Raw genomic sequence first — 18365 nt, 5'->3', positions numbered from 1 at the left:
GGATCCTTCCAGGTGAGGTCATTTGTCTTTGCCAGTTGGTAAGTCGTGGGTGCCCTAAAGGTAGATTACCCTCCGAGGTTTGCCCTCGGAGTTGGGGGTTCTCTAGGTAAAGCAACTACGATAATAGTTATCCTCCCTCAGTCGTTCCCCAGGTCCGAGGTTCTGGTTCTCGGACCTAAGATAGGTGCCAGGTGTCAGCCAGTGCGGGTTTGCAGCACCAAAGGATCGTCTGACAACCTTTTTGACGATTGGTCCATAGTGTTGTCGGTGTACGACTCAACAATTCGCAATCCCACTACGCCGTTTGACATGGAGATACTTACAGAACGCCCTGACAATACCTGTGGCATGTTCCCCATCAAGTATGTACCTTTTTACAGTGGGCCCCACAGATCTCGCTTGGGCCGTGGTCTCTATTCAATGTAGCCCAATGCATTGAATTGATATTAATCCCCTAATAATGGGAAGAATGTGTATTAATTACAGATGATTAGTATTAATGACCCCAACTTCTATAAATAGGGTTCCGTTGTAAATGGTTCCGTTTTTTAGAGAGAAAAAACACCTTATACTTAGAGTAATCTAAACGTTGCCTGAGAATACACCATTGGAACTTGCATTAACAAACTTCCAATCCTCTTAATACTAGAAACTCGTGGATTATGACTCTTTTATAGGCTGAATCACATAAAATCATTTTTGTTCATGTTATTTATTACTTTGATCTCTTGTTTTAAGGTTGATAGCGAAAAAGACAGTAAACATAAATAATTAAATATTTATTTTAATAATTTAAGTATAAAAGAATTCTTATTTATTATTTTTTATTAATGTAAACTTTTATAACTTTTAATTCTTATTTAACCTTTTAATTTTAATAATTTTCAATTATATTTTTATCTAAATTTTTTTAAAATATTTTAAAAATAAGAAAGTTTAGTTAGTAAATAAATATGTATGGATTTTTGTAAAAAGAAAATAAGAATGGACTAGTTCTAAAGATATATTTGCATTAAAAGTGTAAAATTGATGGTCAATTTGTAAAAAAAAAATACTAACTTACTATATGATACAAATTAGACATACAATTATTTTTTTCAAATGATGTTGTAAATTAATAAAAAACTTAAACATTCAAAATTCAAAACGCCCCAATGTATTTTTATTAATTTATAAATACTTTAGTTTGTTAAAGAAAATAAAAAATGACTTTAAAACTTCAAATTTTCGTTAATTGTTTTTAGGGGGTAAAATTCAAAACATAAAGACAAATTCAGGGGTTTAAATGTAATATTCAAGAATAAAAAGGTTGAATTGCAAAAAATAGAGAAAGTACTGAGTAACTAACTCAAATATTTTAATAGAATCGATTATGCTTAATTCGAATCTTCGACCAGTTCCGAAGCACGCACACACACAACACGACTCGTCGCCGTAGACGAAGGAGGATCGACTCGGTTGCTCCATGGACGAACCTCGCAAGCATCAGGTTTTCACTCTCGCTTCCCTTTCTGACAAAATTATTCTTTTGGTTTCTAATTCACATGTTTCAGTCTTCTTTTAGTTTTTACTATTTAAGCTCCAATTTCTGAAATTAACTAACTCGAACCGATAATCAAAGCAACAAAGTTATTCAAAAAAAAATTCTGAGAATTGTTCCTTGTTGTTGTGATCAATTAGGTGTCGTTGAGGGGAGCCAGTGCGAAAGAGATAACGAGAGATGCTCTTCTTCAAAAGGTGTCTCAAGAAAGAGAGCTTCGCCATTATGCGAAACGAGCTACAGCAGCTGCCATATTCGTCCAGGTATATGGAATTTGAATTTTATTATTGTTGGATCATTTTTTTTTTAATTTTTGGAATTGGATCAATTTTATTGACGATGTTGCGCAACACGTTTTTTGTTTTTTTTTTTGGGTACTGTTTGGTGTACTAGAAAAATTTGAATAACAAGTTATGATTTGGGAGAGTGCAGAGTAATAGAAGTTGCGATTACAGGTATCATTTTGTTTATTAGGAATGTTTTGTATTAGAACATTGTAACTTTTGATTTTGTGCTATAATGATTAGTGGCAATGGAAGATGGAGAGCATAGATCAAGATTTGGGATTTGGGTCTAATGGGTTTTTATTTATTTTATCTGTTTTTAAATATTGTAATATTAATTTATTCTAGAGGAGATGAGGAGTTCAACCTTTGTTCGGAGACTACTGGGAGCGAGATTTAGTGGTTTCAAGTTTTGATATTCTTCCTATATGTAATGATTTCATATACCTGAGCTGACTTTGGAACAGAAACAGCATAAAACTAATATTTTCTTTTTGCAATAATTTCAGAGAGTCTGGAGACGTTACATTGTTACTTTAAAAGTGGCTTTGCAGCTTCAAGAAGAATGGGAGAAGAACTATGTGGACTATCATGTTGGTTCGTTGACATGCATACAGATTTCCTGCGGTGTTTTAAGGCCTTTTCTCTTCTTTATTACTTATTTATCAACTCCGCACAAGGGGATTCAAACCAGGGAGATAAACTGTATGCATAGATGCTTTAAAATTCTCTTGGAAAGCGTGAACTCCTCTGGTACATCAGTTTTCCCTTTGTTCTTGCATACACATTTTTAATTTTTTTAAAAAAATTTTGATCTGGTTCAGAAAATTTGATTACAATTGTAAAGGATTTATGGGCTTACATAGTCTGCTGCATAGATTTATGTCTTAAGAGTCAAATTTTGAAGCATGTTCTCTTTTGGAGACTCGATAATTTGTCAGTAGATCCTTTTTTGCTATTGTGTTGATGTAATGACTAGTTACATTCTATATAGTGTGTTCATTACCTGAGAGTTCAGCCACCTATTTGTGACGCATTAAGTTAATTGATGTTACTTGTGGACCAGCCTCACTTGATCTTCTCAAATATTATTGAAGCAAGATTTGTCCTTTCCCTTTTCAGTCTCTTCTCGAAAATGAAATTTTACTCTAATAATTTTTTTAGCAACTTCTTTAGTTTGTTGGCTGTGACCTTTTAGTTTCTTTACCATTTCCATTATTGAATAAGCAATTCTCCTTAATATTTTATCTTTACTAGATCCAAAACAGAACTTTTGCTCCCTGGCAACTGGCACACCAGAAGAGAGGAGGATCTGGAATTCTGAGTCAAGAAAGCTGATTTCTCTTTGCCTATTCATTCTCTCCGAGTTTGATAAATTCTGTGTACGGGATCAAGAAATTGTTGCAGTCGCTTCCTTAGCAATGCGTCTTGTCATTCATTTAACTGATTTGAAAGGGTGGAAGAACATTACCAACGACAACTTTCAGGATGCAGATAGAGCTGTTAAAGATCTAGGTCAATTCATGGGAGCTGGTGAAAGTGGTCTATACATATCTGTTAGAAGATACATCACCACATTAGATACTCCTTTTTCTTCTCAAATAGAGAATGGAGTACAAAAAGATGATAAGTTCCTTATTACAGCCAGTGCAATAACTCTAGCTCTTCGGCCATTGCATGTGACAAACTCTAAAGTAGACGGCTCTGGCCTGTCAGCTGTGGATTCTTCTGCTGAGAAGTACTGTGTTTTTTTACTTACAATTCCTTGGCTGGTGCAGCGATTGCCGGCTGTTCTTGTAGGTGCTATGAAGCACATATCTGTTCTATCACCTTGCTTACGGATTCTACTGGTAAAAGACTCGTTTAATTTGAACATATCTACGTAAACTCTATATTGGAACTTTTTTTATTTTTGTTTATTGTCTTTCTTTCTTTCTTTTTATAATCTCAATTTAGATTTTTTTTTACATCTGATTTAACCAAATCATTTGTTAAAGATTCTGGCACAATGAATGGGATGTTATGCTTTTATAAACATATCTGATGTTGTGTATTTTTTATTACTGTAAACTTTTGTCAAGAACATCCTCCATTGAATAATTTGAGAAGATATTATTTCTCCTTGCTTGTATTTTTTGGCTAATCTGATTCCTAGATTTTAATCTTAAGTTCTTGTACTGGGTATCTAGGTTGCTCAATGACATGTGGTAATTTGCCAACTTATCATGCTGTTATATATCGTTTTGTATGTGGATTTTACAGAGTCCTATGCTTGAATATGGTGGGCTTATGAGTCCTAAAGAAAATATACTCTTTTTCTTAGATAGATCTATTCTTCATACATGTGGGGACTGATCAAACTATCACAGGTGATGGCAGATTTTGAAGGAGAACATACTAAATCAGATTTCTGTAATAAATCAGTCAAAAGTTCCATTTTGTCCGAAGGTGATTCCACCAGTAGGTTGGGCACTTGCAAGTATCATATGCCTTACAACAGCCGGCGAGAATGGTTCTCTTGATTCTGGATGGCACAACCAAGGTTTGGACTATGTGTTGTATGTTCGTGCTGTTATCATTCTTGCTGAAGATATGTTGGCTAGGCTTGAGAATGTTAGAAGTATAAAAAATGTGAACCAAGAAATCCCAAGTAATAGTGAAGATTCTGTTATGCCCACTGATGCAAATTTTGGCAAGAGTGAGGCAAGACATGGTTCCTTGATTGTGTCATACATGGATCTCTTTAAGCCTGTCTGTCAACAGCAGCATCTCATGGATCTTTTGGCAGTAGTTGGTAAAGATGGTTGTGCTCAAGGGTTGGAGACTTCTTCGCACAACGATTTGCTCTTTCAGAAGTTGGGATTTCTTGATGTTGCATATTTTTATTCTTACCTTCTTAGAATTTTTTCATTCTTGAACCCAGCAGTTGGACAGTTGTATATTCTTAATATGCTATCCTTCACTCCTGGTTTTCTTGCGGGCCTATGGGGAGCCCTGGAAAGTTCCCTTTTTCCTGTAGATGGTCCAATAGCTGAAAATCATGATCTTTCATCCAGTAAAACTTCAAGGAATAAAAAGGATGGACTTTTTGAGAGAAGGCAAAAACATGGTAGTAAGGATGAAACTAATAAATGGGTAACTGTACTACATAAGTTTACTGGAAAGTCACAGTTGGGAGCTGATAGTACAAATTTGGTTGATGATTCATCAAGCCATAGCCACAGTGACGAGGGTCCTCATGACGAATGGGATGTAGAACCTTTGAAGCATGGCCCAGAAGGTATATCAGAAGATATCTCATGTCTGCTTCATCTTTTCTGCGCTACCTATTCACATCTGCTATTGATATTGGATGATATAGAGTTCTACGAGAAACAGGTATGTATGATGTGTATGTATATATATATTTTCCCCTAAATGCAATAATTGTTTGAAATCATGAATGCAATAACATGATCATTTTGCATGAGCTAGGTTCCATTCAGGATAGAACAGCAACGGAGAATTGCCTCCATGCTTAATACTTTCGTTTATAATGGATTGACCCATAGTATGGGGCAGCAGACTAGATCCCTTATGAATTCCGCAATCAAATGCTTGCATTCAATGTATGAAAGAGATTGCAGACACCAATTCTGTCCCCCCGTTCTGTGGCTTTCACCCGCTTTCAAGAGTCGGCCACCAATTGCTGTAGCTGCCAGAACTCATGAGGTTTTGTCAGCTAATGTGAGAATAGATGATGCTTCAACTTTGCCAAGTACGCGGTCTATTATAACTACTGTTCCACATGTGTATCCATTTGAAGAACGGTAATATCCTTATTTCTTGACATACCCAACCACCGTTATTCTTTTGTGTTTTGGCTGTTGAGGTTTAATGCATATTGTGTAGATTTGAGAAATTTATTACTTTTATTGGATGCTTCCAAAAATAATTTGTAGATATTCCTACCCCAATGATTCCTTAATGGTTTGTCACTTGGCAGAGTTGAGATGTTTAGAGAGTTCATTGAGATGGACAAAGCCTCACGAAAAATGGCTGGTGAAGTTGATGGGCCTGCTTCACGATCAGTTGGAATAGTAGTTCGTCGTGGTCATATTGTTGAAGATGGTTTTAGACAATTAAATTCCCTTGGGCCAAGATTAAAATCATCCATCCATGTTTCATTTGTTAGTGAATCTGGCCTTCCAGAGGCTGGCCTGGATTATGGTGGATTATCTAAAGAGTTCTTAACTGATATATCAAAAGCAGCCTTTGCCCCTGAGTATGTTTTAAGGCTTTTTTTACTTTCTATTTTGTGTCTTGCAGGAGGAGGCTTTGTCACATATTTTGGCTGGCTGTTTTCATTTTGAATCTGTACTTTTTTTTGCCTTTCCACATTTTGTTTGATTCCCCAACAGTCAGCTCTTACCTTTACCTTTCTTTTTGGTAGGTATGGGCTGTTCTCCCAAACTTCAACCTCAGACAGACTTTTAATCCCTAATGCATCTGCAAAATATCTCGAGAATGGTGTCCAGATGATTGAATTCCTTGGAAGAGTTGTTGGCAAAGCTCTATATGAAGGAATTTTGCTAGATTACTCCTTTTCTCTTGTATTTGTACAAAAACTGCTGGGCCGATATAGCTTCCTTGATGAGCTATCAACTCTTGATCCAGAGCTGTACAGGAATCTTATGTATGTCAAGGTAAACTATTTTGTGTTGCCTCTTTTTGTATGAGATAATATATATATATATATATATATATAATATCTTTATTAAAATAAAGCACAAAGTTCTAGGCTGCAGTTTCATTCTAAATGAGATCAATGGCTACCTGTTGCGTGATCTGGTTAGAGAAAAACAGAAGTTTTTTGAAGATGTTTGAGGATTCAGCAGGAAATCTGTGGGCTAAAGTAGATATTGAGTAACTATTTGGTTATTCAATGTGAAAGAGTTTTAAAAGCATTTTATTTGCTGATTTATCTAGAGATTGGAGTGTTTTTTTTTTTGTAAGTCACTGCAGTCTGATTTTATATTAGACTTGTATTTTTTCACTTAAATAATTTACGTTCAGTTTCTTCTTATTCTTTTTTGTTTAAGAGAGAGAGAGAGAGAGAATCTACATTCATCATGTCCTCAGTGCTTCATTGATCTAGCTTTGTTATTTTTATTAAATTTGATTCATGCTTTTATTACAGACTGAAATTAATGGTTCATGCTTTAAAAGGGTCCTCAAATATTCAGCTTAAAATATTTAACATTATGATATTTTACTTTTAACTGGTGCAGCACTATGACAACGATGTCAAGGATCTTTTTCTGGATTTCACAGTGATTGAAGAATCTTTTGGTAAGCAACATGTTATTGAGCTTAAACCTGGTGGCAAGGATATTTCTGTGACAAACGAGAACAAAATGCAATACATTCATGCTATGGCCGATTATAAACTAAACCGACAGGTCTGTGATGCATTACTGTAAAACTTACGCAAGCAAAACTTCTTGAAGATATATTTACCTGCTCTATCTTTGATTGCAGATACTGCCCTTTTCCAATGCTTTCTACAGAGGGTTAACAGATCTCATATCGCCATTTTGGCTGAAATTATTCAATGCACGCGAATTCAATCAGGTAGATTATGTTTTATCCTTGGATTAACTGTTGTCTTTCAGTGACATATGCCTGTTTGATACATTTATGCATTAATGAATTGATACAGAAGCACATGTGCTTTGTTGCTTAAATGTGTTAATATAGTCTCAGACTAAATGCAGTAGTCATGCCAAATTAGCACTACATAGGGATAAGGTTTCAACTTTCAAATTTACTGGTCTTCATTCTTTTGTTTTTTCAGTTCGGTCAGTTAGCTGATTAACATGATTTACTTTTCCCAATAGATTTTGCTGCCTATGAAATCTTTGGGATGTTGGTGTGCTCATACATAAATGAATATATAGTCACACGTGATATACATGTTTGTACTATCAATCTCTGTCCCTACTAATGTTAAAATCATATATTTTGACTGGGGTAAGATTTTAATTATTACAAAATAGGTGCTAGAACCTGCAGCATCACCTTGAGAGCCACTTGAACTGAGCTGGATTGGGACATTAGAGAAGGGGCCATTTTATTCCCAAATGTCCAACTTAAAACATAGTTATATTTTTTATTTTCTTCCTTGATGAATTTTACTTTGTACAGTTCCATTCTAATGTTGTTCTGGTTAGAATGGTGCAAATAATTTGGGAACATTACACCCCCTTTTATTTATTTATTTTTTCTTGGTCATGTGCTAATTTAAGATATACCATGCAGTTGCTTTCAGGTGGAGACTATGACATTGACATTGATGATTTAAGAAGAAACACACGTTACACTGGTTGTTACTCTGAGGGAAGTCGAACTATTAAAATCTTCTGGGAGGTATTGATTCGTTCTAAGGAAGTTACTGAACCTTTTACCCGTTTTCTTTGTGGTTTACAGGTAATTCAGGGCAGCTAATAATTCTTATTTCTGTGCATTGATAAAATTTGTTCTGTTCATGTCACAGGTACTTAAAGGTTTTGAACCAAATGATCGTTGTATGCTTCTTAAATTTGTGACCAGTTGTTCTCGACCTCCATTACTTGGATTCAAGCACCTGCAGCCTACCTTTACTATCCATAAGGTGTCATATTTGATTTTACATGCATGTGAGCTTTTTATGTATTTTTTCTAGATACACGTCTTGCCACCATTATCTTATATGGTGGAAAATCGGGGGGAGCGAATATCTTTGTTTCTTTTGGCGATTTAATAGACAAGTAAAAAAAAATCAACTATAAACCAAAAATTAACAGAAGAACGATAATTGAGGAGATTGGTTAGAACTGAAGCAACGATTTGATGTCGTATAGGTTGTCTGCAATGTCCCTATTTGGGCTACAATTGGTGGACAGGATGTGGATCGGCTCCCTTCAGCCTCAACATGTTACAATACTCTCAAGGTACTTGTATATTTCTTACCCTGCTCTCTTTTCCATTTTTAAAGTTTTTGTACCAACTTTTATACTGCTGTATAGTAATTAGGGAGCTTTATTAGTGTCTTACCATTAAATAATGTATATGTTTCCTTCCTCTTATATTTTAGCTTCCAACATACAAACGTGCTAGCACTTTGAGAGAGAAACTTCTATATGCAATTAATTCAAATGCAGGATTCGAACTTTCTTAGGTATTTACTTCAGGTGAAACCTTTGTCCTTTCAATTTTAGTGTCATACTGCAGCACATTTTTGGATTATTGTTGATTTTTCCATCCTCTATCACATTCCTTTGCTTAAAAATATGTGTTTTTTTGGTGGGGGGGAGGGGGGTCAGTTATCAAAAAATAATAAGTATTTACGTATGTATCCTCAACAATTTAACTAGTTAATACTGTAAAACCATCGAGAATGCTTATAGATATCCTCAACCATTTTTCTTTCCCTTAGCAGTTTCATTTTCTTCCATTTCATGTTGTCTTTACTATCTGTGAATAATTCCAAGGACACTGAAGCTACGGAAATCTATTTAACCGAAGTCGATAACATATAAGGTACCAAGGCAAGTACACACATCACCAACAGGCTTAGGTAACAAGGCTTACGTACATTACACCCTAGGTAAACCAAACTCTGTAATTACAGCTTGTAAATTACTGATATACCTGATATATAGCTGCAATGCCTTTATATAATATCAATGAGGGCATAGCAGTGACAAATTCTTTGAACTCTGGAATAGCTTTAAGAGATGAGATCAAAGCCTTGTTGAAGTAGATCACCAGCCAAGATCTCATTTGCAGTTTCAGAGGGATGAAATCCATCCCAAAATACATATCCGGTAGCGTTAGAACATGTCCCTACAGACCTGGAGTTGCAAAGCAGCGAAGTTTCTAGAGTACCTGTTCCACAGCAAGCTCGTCTTGATTCAAAGAAACCTGTAACATGAAAACCCAAGAGAAAAAAACAGTTACCTTGGAATATTTAGTTTGGTTAAATAGTTAATGATGATTGTCTAAGCTTTGCTTTCTTTAACTAATTATTACAAAAGCAGGTGTGGTACCAACTTACCGTTATCAGAGGGCTTTGTGGCCATATCCAAGAGAGGCTGGTAAATTTCGAAGACCACAAGCTTGAGATCAGGAAGCCTACGCAGACTTTCAGATGTGCTATTTAACTTTCCGTTGAACGAAAAGGCGTCTATGTTTAACCTGGCGACACACTGATTACTTCCTCCGCCAAATAGGGTGATAGCTGCTGGCAAACATCCCAGTGGCGGTAAGTTTGTGACGCCAATCCTCCTTGCTCCCAATCCGTACAGAGTCTGTCGCAATGCTGCTCTTGTTATGAATGAAAATGCTTTTTAACAAACTAATTGACCTAAAGATGATTCTTGTTATCTTGTTTGTATTTATTTGATTGTACCCATATAAATTTGAGATTTATTGAATGATTATATATAAATATATGTCCTGCCATTGGTAAGTTAACTTTGCTAAAGTCGGTACTTTAACACTAAACTTTATTAACAGTTAACCACTAAATCTATATTGATTTGATCTAGTTACTGTTACAAAAATTTTCCAATTGAATATCTACATAAATTTAAATACTTTATTGATTAGTGTATCATGTTGAACCCAGAAAAAAGTGTTAATTCTTGGGGACTAAAATTTTTACGTTCAACCTTTTGTTATACTTTTAAATTTTTTTTTTATCTTAAGCATGTATTGTGAATAATAGTGTATGCATATGCAATTTTTGATCCTATTTTCTTCACAATAACCTGGAAAAAGAAAAATGGAAGTATTGTATGAAAAAGAAACCTGAATGAAAGTAGTGTATGAACTCATGAGCCTGTCCGAGAACTGGTCGGGGGTGTAAGCTCTACAAAGAATGGGATCAATATAGTAGTTCTGTATAAAATCACTACTCCCTGCACTTAAAAGGTAGATTGAACCAGAGAACAAGGCATTGGCTTTATTTTGTCCTACCATATTTACCACTTTCTCTTGATACTCCCTGTAGTAGTTCAGCTGCTGGGTCAATGAAATGGCTCTCTAAAATACCCAAAAACAAAAACACAGTCAAACTCTTGTACATATACATACATACAGTTATATAATTATATATATATATATATATATATATTTATGGGTGTGTGTAGTGAGTTTTGTTTCATCAGTGCAACTTACATATAACTGGGCTGTTTCGTCATAATAGCCAGAAGCTCCCGAGGCAAAGTTGGCTCCGGTCAAGAGGTTCTTTCCCTTGGCTTCTTGGCTAAGGTAAGCTGGTGGATATGAGGTGAATCCAAGGTACTCAGCTGTGGCAATATTAAAAAAATAATTAGCATAACACACAAAAAAGTCTCATCACGTAGAAAAGAACAAGGAAAAAGGAAATGGTACCAGTGAAGTCTGTGGCTAACTTTCCATTGCAGAACCTTCCAGTTGGTTTATGAGAAATAAAGTCTCTCCCATAAGGTGGAAAGTTTGCTTTGACAACAGTATAAAGGTTGTTATTGTTCCCAACATCAACCACCGAGTCCCCAAAGATCATTAAACCAGGAACAATAGGGTCTCCATTTGTCACTGAGATAAACAGGACAACAATGGCCAAAGAACCCAAGAACAGTCCACCTAAAAATCTCATTTTCTTTCCTTTCTTCCAAGCACTAAAAAATACCAATAGTTAGATATTGAGAGAAAGAGAGAAAAATACAAGGTTGAGTGAATGAATATGAGAAATGCAGGTGGGAAGGAGGGAATTATTTAAGGAGGTAGATTTTATAATTATAAATGGTCAAAGTTGGATATATTATTATGGTTCCAACAAAGCTGCTCTGTTTCAGGCAATGAGGCATTTCTAACACCCCAAATTTTTTTTTGTGATATTTGTCTTTTTATTAACCAAAAGTGTTATTATTTTTGTCAATGCTTGTGGATTTGTTATCTGTTTATGAAGAGGTGATGGCACACAAACGAATTTTGTAAAAGCATTAGACCTTTAAGAAAGTCGGTGCTTTTCAGTATCATCCCACATCTTGGGCACACCATATATCACATCTCATCTAGTCTCTACTCTGGCGTGTCTTAAGCAATTTGTTCTCTGAACATCTATCTTAATATGCTAAACGAAACAAACAAACACATTTGCTTGAAAATAAGAAGTTATTTTCCAGACTAAAATGTAAAAAATTAAGAGATCTAATGATTTACTATTCCTGTTCCACTAATATTATTAGTTGGCTAGATACTTTGTAGTATGGTATTTAGTTACACTGTTTGTTTGATAATATAATTAAAATGATAAGCATATAGACAATCTTCGTAGTTTGTAGTAACTATCCTCTTTATTAGACATTATTATAAGCACTATTGAAAAGTGGGTTTCTGGTAGCCTGAAGAAACTGGTAAATCCTTAATGAGAAGTGTCAGTAAGTGGAGTAAATGGACGTCCTCGTAGATTCTATTGAAAACCCTTTTCAGCTTTGGCTTGAGACTACTAATTACAAATAAGGAAGACCCAGTTGGACACGTGTCCATCGTCTTCTTTACTCAGCTTGCCTGATGGGGTATGATGAGTATGCTTGGTGGTTTCACTTACTGGTCTGTTTTCCACTTTGGATTTGGTGGTGTGGATCAGGAATGAATGGCAATTGAAAACCAGTGGAATGACTATTTTTCTGGTTCATGGAGTCGAGAAATTTCTAATAAAAAAATGTTAAAAGTCTTAGAGCATTAGGTAGAGAGCTCCACCTCCATGATATTAATTGAAACTCTTAGTAATAATGCATGTCTAAACTGTCTATAAGTGGATATTTGCTAAGCTTTAATATACTACTCAAATATGTGACACTATTCAACCTAATGTTTATTATAGTTATAAATATATATTTGTATATATATATATGTAGTAAAAGCTTAAACATTTCATGAAAGTTGAAATATATAGAAAATGTCCAAATGGTAAGGGTAAAAGTAATGCCCTAGCATAATGTCTGAATATTTATTTTTAAAATTTTTAAATCAATTTAATATGATTAAAATAAATTTTCTGAATTAAAATTTAATCATATTTTTTTTATAAGAACATAATACCTTTAGAATGTTATAAATTAGTGAGTTTTTAAAATTTTGATATTTTAAAAATAAATAAAACAAATAAAAATATACGTAGATTAAAAAAACAAGAAATAATAAAAAAAAATTGAAAGCTAAAAGTTAGCAAAATTTGATAGGTGTTGACCTGTGAAATTGGTTAACGATCGTATGTGCAATATACGACACTTTTTGAACGAAATAAGTGAAATAAATGACAGAGTATGATTATCTTAAATAAACATACATGAAATTTATAGTGGTTCAGCCATGTTAAGATGAACAGTAATAACCTAATCCACTTAGCTTTTAGTATTGAATTACTCGACAATTACAAGCACGAACTGATGAGTTCACTCGTTGATTAGTGTTCAAAAGTATCATTTTATTAGTCTTAAAGTTTAAAATTAATTTAGTTTAAATTAATATTCTCATGGATTTATTGTCATATATTTTATATTTGAAAATATTAATTTTAATTTAATTTGTGTTTAAATTTCAGGAAATAAAATGCATTTTGACACAAAGAAAAAGAAAGAATTAAAATTGAAGAAATCATGAAAATAATGGCATTTTTGACAAAATTAAGCCCAAAACGAAACCCAGGCCCAAAGTCTTCAGCAGCCGAGCCAAGCCAAGCCAGCAGCCCAGCAAGCCGAGTCGAGCCGAGCCATTCCTCCAGCAGCCGCCACGTGTCCTTGAGCCTGCCACCTCCTGATGCGCCAGCCTGCCGAGCCAATCCGAGCCTGCCACGCGTCCCACTGCCTGGTGGCTGCTCCCCACGCCCCAACAACATAGCTCCCACTCCACTGCCGAGCCAACCAACACACGCCACGTCGCCCCCCTTGTCCCCCACTCCACCAGCAACATCTTTCCAAAGCCAATCCGAGCCCAACATGTGTCCCACTTGTCCCATTTTGCATCAGTTTTTGTAGCCACTTTCCCACTATTTTGTACACGATTTTACACATTTTTGGTCCTATTTCCACTATAAATAGAGAGCCAAATGGAGGAAAAAATCATCAGATTGTGGAATTAAGTGTGGAGAGTATAGTTAGAGAGAAAAAAACATTCTTTTTCCTATGTTTCTGTCATTTCTTTTACATTAATTTGAGTGAAAATAATGCTTATTTTAGGCTAAATTCTCTTGTGGAAAGGCTAGAGTGAAGTTCATGTTTCATATTATATTTTTAATATATTGATTATTTATTTTTTTCTTCATTTCTATATCTTTGTTACAATTAAATTTATTTTATTCTAATTTTTATTCTAAATTTATTAGTGTCTTTTACATAAGTCTACTCATGCTCTTCTTATGTAATTTAGGCTCTTGATTTAATTTAGGATATTTGTTATATTATATGTTTTTTACTGCATTCTGCCATTGGTATTTTGTCGCTCTAAGATATATAATATGATAGGTTTTTAAAATTAGAAGTTAGTATAATTTAATTAACATATTTTAAGGTGAGCTTTATTATATATATTTTCCAACTATAGTTAATGGTGTAGAATTATAGTTGAGTAGAATGAATTAATTTTATTAAAATATATATATGTTTGCATGAATGAAACTTATGCCTTCCATATTTTCTCTCTGATTCTAATTCCTCAATTGTGTTTATATAGTGTTTAAAAAATATATATTCTTTTTCAAAGTTACATTATTTCAAAGTTTATTATTTCTGATTTACTAATCTTTCTTTTTACTTGTATTTTACTTCTCTGTGGATACGACATAACCTGATTACTACTGCGACCGCTTAGGAGTTTATTGAGCGATATCAATTTTTGGCGCCGTTTTTGGGGAGGTAATTCTACAATTAAATGTTTGCATAGTAAAATAATTTTTTTTTAAAACGTAGTATAATTTTTTTAAAAAAAAATTCTTTATTTTATCCTTAGTAATTTTTATTTTTATTTATTCATTTATTTTATTTTTTGTTATTGTTTTATTTTATTTATTTTACTTTTAGGTTTAGAATTTATTTTCTAGATTTAGGTTTTTTTTTCCAAAAAAAAGCATAAAATAAAAAAACACAAAGTATTGAGAACATTTGTGTAATTTTCGAAATCATTAAAAACCAAACTTGTTCTGTCTTAGAAAAATTGGTTCTTAAATAAGGTCTGTGTTAGCGTTACCCTCCAACATTTTCTAAGAACCTCGGGGAGTTCTAGAAAAGCTCTTGGGCCTAAAGTGGTACCTTGGCAGCCTTCCCAATTGGCTTGTGAACATTTTTGGTGTATACTTATTGTAATGCCTTGGTTACCCCAGAACAGTTACGGTGAACTGAAAATTTAACTCGCTACCCAAGTTCTTTGGTTAAAAACGTGCTTCTAGGTATTATTAACAGACTAAGGTGGAAAATCAATCAAAAGGAAATGATATATTTTATTTAGAACATAAAAATGTTCATGGGCCCATAAAAAACATTTACAAGTTATTTACAAATCAAAATGGTCATTACTGTTTAAATTTATAACCCACAGACCTAAGCGGAAAAAATAGGGTAAACCCCCTAGTTCCTCTGAGAACTCCTTGGCCGTGGTGGTCAAGCGGCCGCATATGTACACAGCACCACCTAAGCTCTCCACTCAAGGCTGGGTGAGCTTTTCTTTCCCTTTACCTGCACCACATAGCATCCACGAGCCAAGGCCCAGCAAGAAAACACAATATAGCATGAATATAATATCAACAATGATCATAATAATCATTCAGGACTTCCAGTCCAAAACAGATGAGTGACAGTCGCAAAAGTCACTAAGATGGGTTTTGTTCCCATTAGCCATGTGACGATAGGGTCACCGAGGCTTTACAAATAAGTGATCCTCTCACTAGCTTAAACAGGATAGGTGCTTGATGAACTAGTCATCAACATAACCTACCTCATGACCATAGAGTCATAACCATGGGATTCCGCTCCCTAGCCATGTGACAAGCAGTCACCTAGGCCTTTGGCCCTGACTCTGAGTAACTAGTCATAGACTAGACAAGCGCTTATAAGTTTCATCGACCTTAGGTTCGATCCAGCATTAATGCTCCCAGAGTTATTCAACGCTGATATCGATTAGATCTAATCTTTTATCGGCCCTGAGTTCAGGACGCTTATGTCGTTTCTGACTCTCAGGTCAGTAATATGCGACCAGTGTCGTCCCTAACTAATCAGTGCCATACACAAGTAAGCAAGATTTTCTAAGCATTTAATATGCAATCAATGTCCACATTTAATAACCAACATGCCTCAACAACAATCATGCATGTCATATACACAGGGTGCAGTTTTCTTACCTCTGATTCGAGCGAGAGTTAATATAAGAACGACCCTTGAGAACAATCAACCTTTAAGCCTTTAGCGGTCACCTAGTCATAACCAAATATGGGACACCATCAATAAAATTAATAACAAAGGTTCCCGAACCAAGATCTAGCCTCTGGGACATCAATCCCCACTAATCCGAGTAGTGGGAACAATCCCGAGGCCTAAAACCAAGTTCCTGAGGTCAAAACACTCAAATGGCCTCAAAACCTTGCCTGAGCCGCGGCCCCCAGCCACACCAGGAGTAAGGGCCGCGGCGCCCAGCACGCCCAAAACATCTCCAGCTGCTTCTTCGAACTTGGGTCGCGGCCCCCACCCAGAACCAGCCATGAACTAAATTTTATTCATCCCAAACCTTCCAAAAACATACCTAAACACTTCCAAATCCAAAAATCAAAGTTCCCAAACATCCCAATGATCCAAAATCATCAAATCCCAAGGCTCAAACGAACCAAAAGCTCAACGATTCACAAAATCCAAATCAAAGCTTGAGTACTCTAAAAACTCAAAACTTAAAGCTTAGATTACCTTTGATTAGGTTGTTTCTCGTTAAATCCTTCAGTCAAGAAGCTTCTAATCTTTCCTAGGATCGCTATGCCTCGATCCTCGCTTGATTCCAGCTCCTAGAACTCAAGATTTCTTCGAAATTGCCTCAAACGGTAAAAAGGAACTAACGGGAAGAGAAAAAGTGTTTTCTAATGTACGGTTCTATCTAACGAGCTACTTGAAGCTTAAGTAACCTCAAATAAAACCTAGTGCTCGGGGTCCCGAAAATACCCCCGGGGACATTATAGTCAAAACTCCCAGAATTTCCTCCTGATCTCAATAACTCCCAATTTATCATCAAATAAACATTCCCATTGCTCACTATCCCAATAATCAAATGTGGACCCACATGCATGCATTTAACATCATATTATAATACAATTCACAAAAACATGCATATAATCATTTAATGGCATAATTAAACAATTATGGCCATCCTGGCCTACTAATCCAGCCATTAAACCGCATTAGGGATTTCTGGGCATTACACTTATTACACTATTACACACTTGCGCTTATAATACTTACAAAATAAAAATATATATTTATGCCACGAAATAGAGACGCACTAGGGAGATTTGTGAGACAACAAGTAGAAGCTTTAAAAACTCTCCTAGTTCGTCATTTTCTTCCATTCGTTAAAACCTCCCAATTCACTAAGACTTCTTGAACCACCCACGATGGCTCATCAAGATGAAGTCCAACCAAGAACGCTACAGGAATATTTACATCCTACGCGTATAGCCACATCTTCATGCATAATGTATCCCAACAATATGCCGAATTTCGATTTCAAACCCGGCATGATTAACCTCTTACCAACCTTCCATGGGTTGGAAAATGAAAGTTCGTACGTGCATATACGGGAATTCAAAGAGGTGGTGGCTACATTCAACAACTGAACTGATGTCACCAATATTGTGAGATTGAAATTTTTTCCTTTCTCTCTCAAAGACAAAGCAAAAAGCTGGTTGTATTCCTTAAGGCCTAGATCTATCGAAACATGGGATGAAATGACAAAAGCATTTTTTGCCAAATATTTTCCGCCCCATAAGACTAGCAGCCTTAAGAGGCAAATCTCTACCTTCATCCAGAAAGACCATGGAACTTTCCATCAGGCCTAGGAGAGGTTTAGAGATTTGATAAATCAATGCCCACATCATGGATATGAAAGTTGGAGTCTGATCAGCTATTTCTATGACGGTCTCACAACCGGACAAAGACAATTTGTACAAATGATGTGCAATGGAAAATTCCTTCAAAAAGATCCCGATGAAGCTTTTGAGTACCTCGACGATCTCTCTAAAAAGTCCTACACATGGAATGGACCGAGTCCTATGGACAAGCCACGATCAACTGGAATCTACCAATTGAGGGAAGATGACAACGTCAAAAGCCAAATTGAATCATTGAGGCAAAAATTCGAGGCTTTCAAATCTCAATAAGGTAGAGGAATCCACTTGGCGGCAAAGGTAGAGACACGAGATCCATGCTTCATCTGTGGAGGGGCGAAACATCAACCGCAAGAGTGCCCAACTCTTGGTGAGTTAAGAGGAGGAAATGAGGAAC

At 35.4% G+C, this 18365-nt stretch overlaps 2 protein-coding genes and 1 non-coding gene across 7 annotated transcripts; 1 reads left to right on the top strand and 2 right to left on the bottom strand.

Annotated features, from left to right (window-relative positions):
- The first annotated feature begins 1355 nt into the window (after positions 1–1355).
- On the top strand, positions 1356–10025 carry LOC133831239 (E3 ubiquitin-protein ligase UPL7). 5 transcript variants are annotated; one of them, XR_009892450.1, is made up of 16 exons: positions 1356–1489; positions 1681–1803; positions 2334–2577; positions 3082–3674; positions 4204–5202; positions 5299–5633; positions 5810–6088; positions 6257–6509; positions 7095–7265; positions 7345–7437; positions 8125–8232; positions 8360–8476; positions 8706–8795; positions 8939–9022; positions 9336–9451; positions 9573–9706. XR_009892450.1 is itself a non-coding variant. In XM_062261467.1 (15 exons), exons 1-14 carry the CDS (start codon positions 1466–1468, stop codon positions 9020–9022), a joined length of 3513 nt encoding a protein of 1170 aa, XP_062117451.1. In that variant the 5' UTR covers positions 1356–1465; the 3' UTR covers positions 9885–10025. The 5 variants fall into 5 exon arrangements, 4 of the variants coding, with proteins under 4 accessions (XP_062117451.1, XP_062117452.1, XP_062117453.1 ...); XM_062261467.1 differs by lacking the exons at positions 9336–9451; positions 9573–9706 and adding an exon at positions 9885–10025; XM_062261468.1 differs by lacking the exons at positions 9336–9451; positions 9573–9706 and adding an exon at positions 9885–10025 and having other exon boundaries at positions 8939–9035.
- Positions 9575–11562, bottom strand: LOC133831240 (GDSL esterase/lipase At5g03820-like). The gene is made up of 5 exons (XM_062261471.1): positions 11242–11562; positions 11026–11156; positions 10657–10890; positions 9902–10154; positions 9575–9768 (listed from the first exon to the last, which is right to left on the bottom strand). The coding sequence occupies exons 1-5, from the start codon at positions 11483–11485 to the stop codon at positions 9575–9577; spliced, it is 1056 nt and encodes a 351-aa protein (XP_062117455.1). The 5' UTR covers positions 11486–11562.
- A 6295-nt stretch (positions 11563–17857) lies between these two features.
- Positions 17858–17964, bottom strand: LOC133833467 (small nucleolar RNA R71). The gene has a single exon (XR_009892845.1). It is a non-coding gene; the product is annotated as a small nucleolar RNA R71 (small nucleolar RNA).
- Positions 17965–18365: the final 401 nt, after the last annotated feature.

This window comes from Humulus lupulus, chromosome 4 (genome assembly GCF_963169125.1).
Source record: "Humulus lupulus chromosome 4, drHumLupu1.1, whole genome shotgun sequence".
Classification (NCBI taxonomy): domain Eukaryota; kingdom Viridiplantae; phylum Streptophyta; class Magnoliopsida; order Rosales; family Cannabaceae; genus Humulus; species Humulus lupulus.
The sequence above is the reverse complement of the archived record's forward strand: the minus strand, read 5'-3'. Positions and strand labels throughout refer to the sequence as shown.

Coding starts and splice junctions, on each gene's coding strand:
- LOC133831239 (XM_062261467.1), top strand. CDS start 1,466: ATGGACGAACCTCGCAAGCATCAG. Junction 1,804..2,333: donor CAGCTGCCATATTCGTCCAG/GTATATGGAATT, acceptor CAATAATTTCAG/AGAGTCTGGAGACGTTACAT. Junction 8,233..8,359: donor CTATTAAAATCTTCTGGGAG/GTATTGATTCGT, acceptor TTCATGTCACAG/GTACTTAAAGGTTTTGAACC.
- LOC133831240 (XM_062261471.1), bottom strand. CDS start 11,485: ATGAGATTTTTAGGTGGACTGTTCTTGGGTTCTTTGGCCATTGTTGTC. Junction 11,157..11,241: donor GTTAGCCACAGACTTCACTG/GTACCATTTCCT, acceptor ATATTGCCACAG/CTGAGTACCTTGGATTCACC. Junction 9,769..9,901: donor CACAAAGCCCTCTGATAACG/GTAAGTTGGTAC, acceptor TTCATGTTACAG/GTTTCTTTGAATCAAGACGA.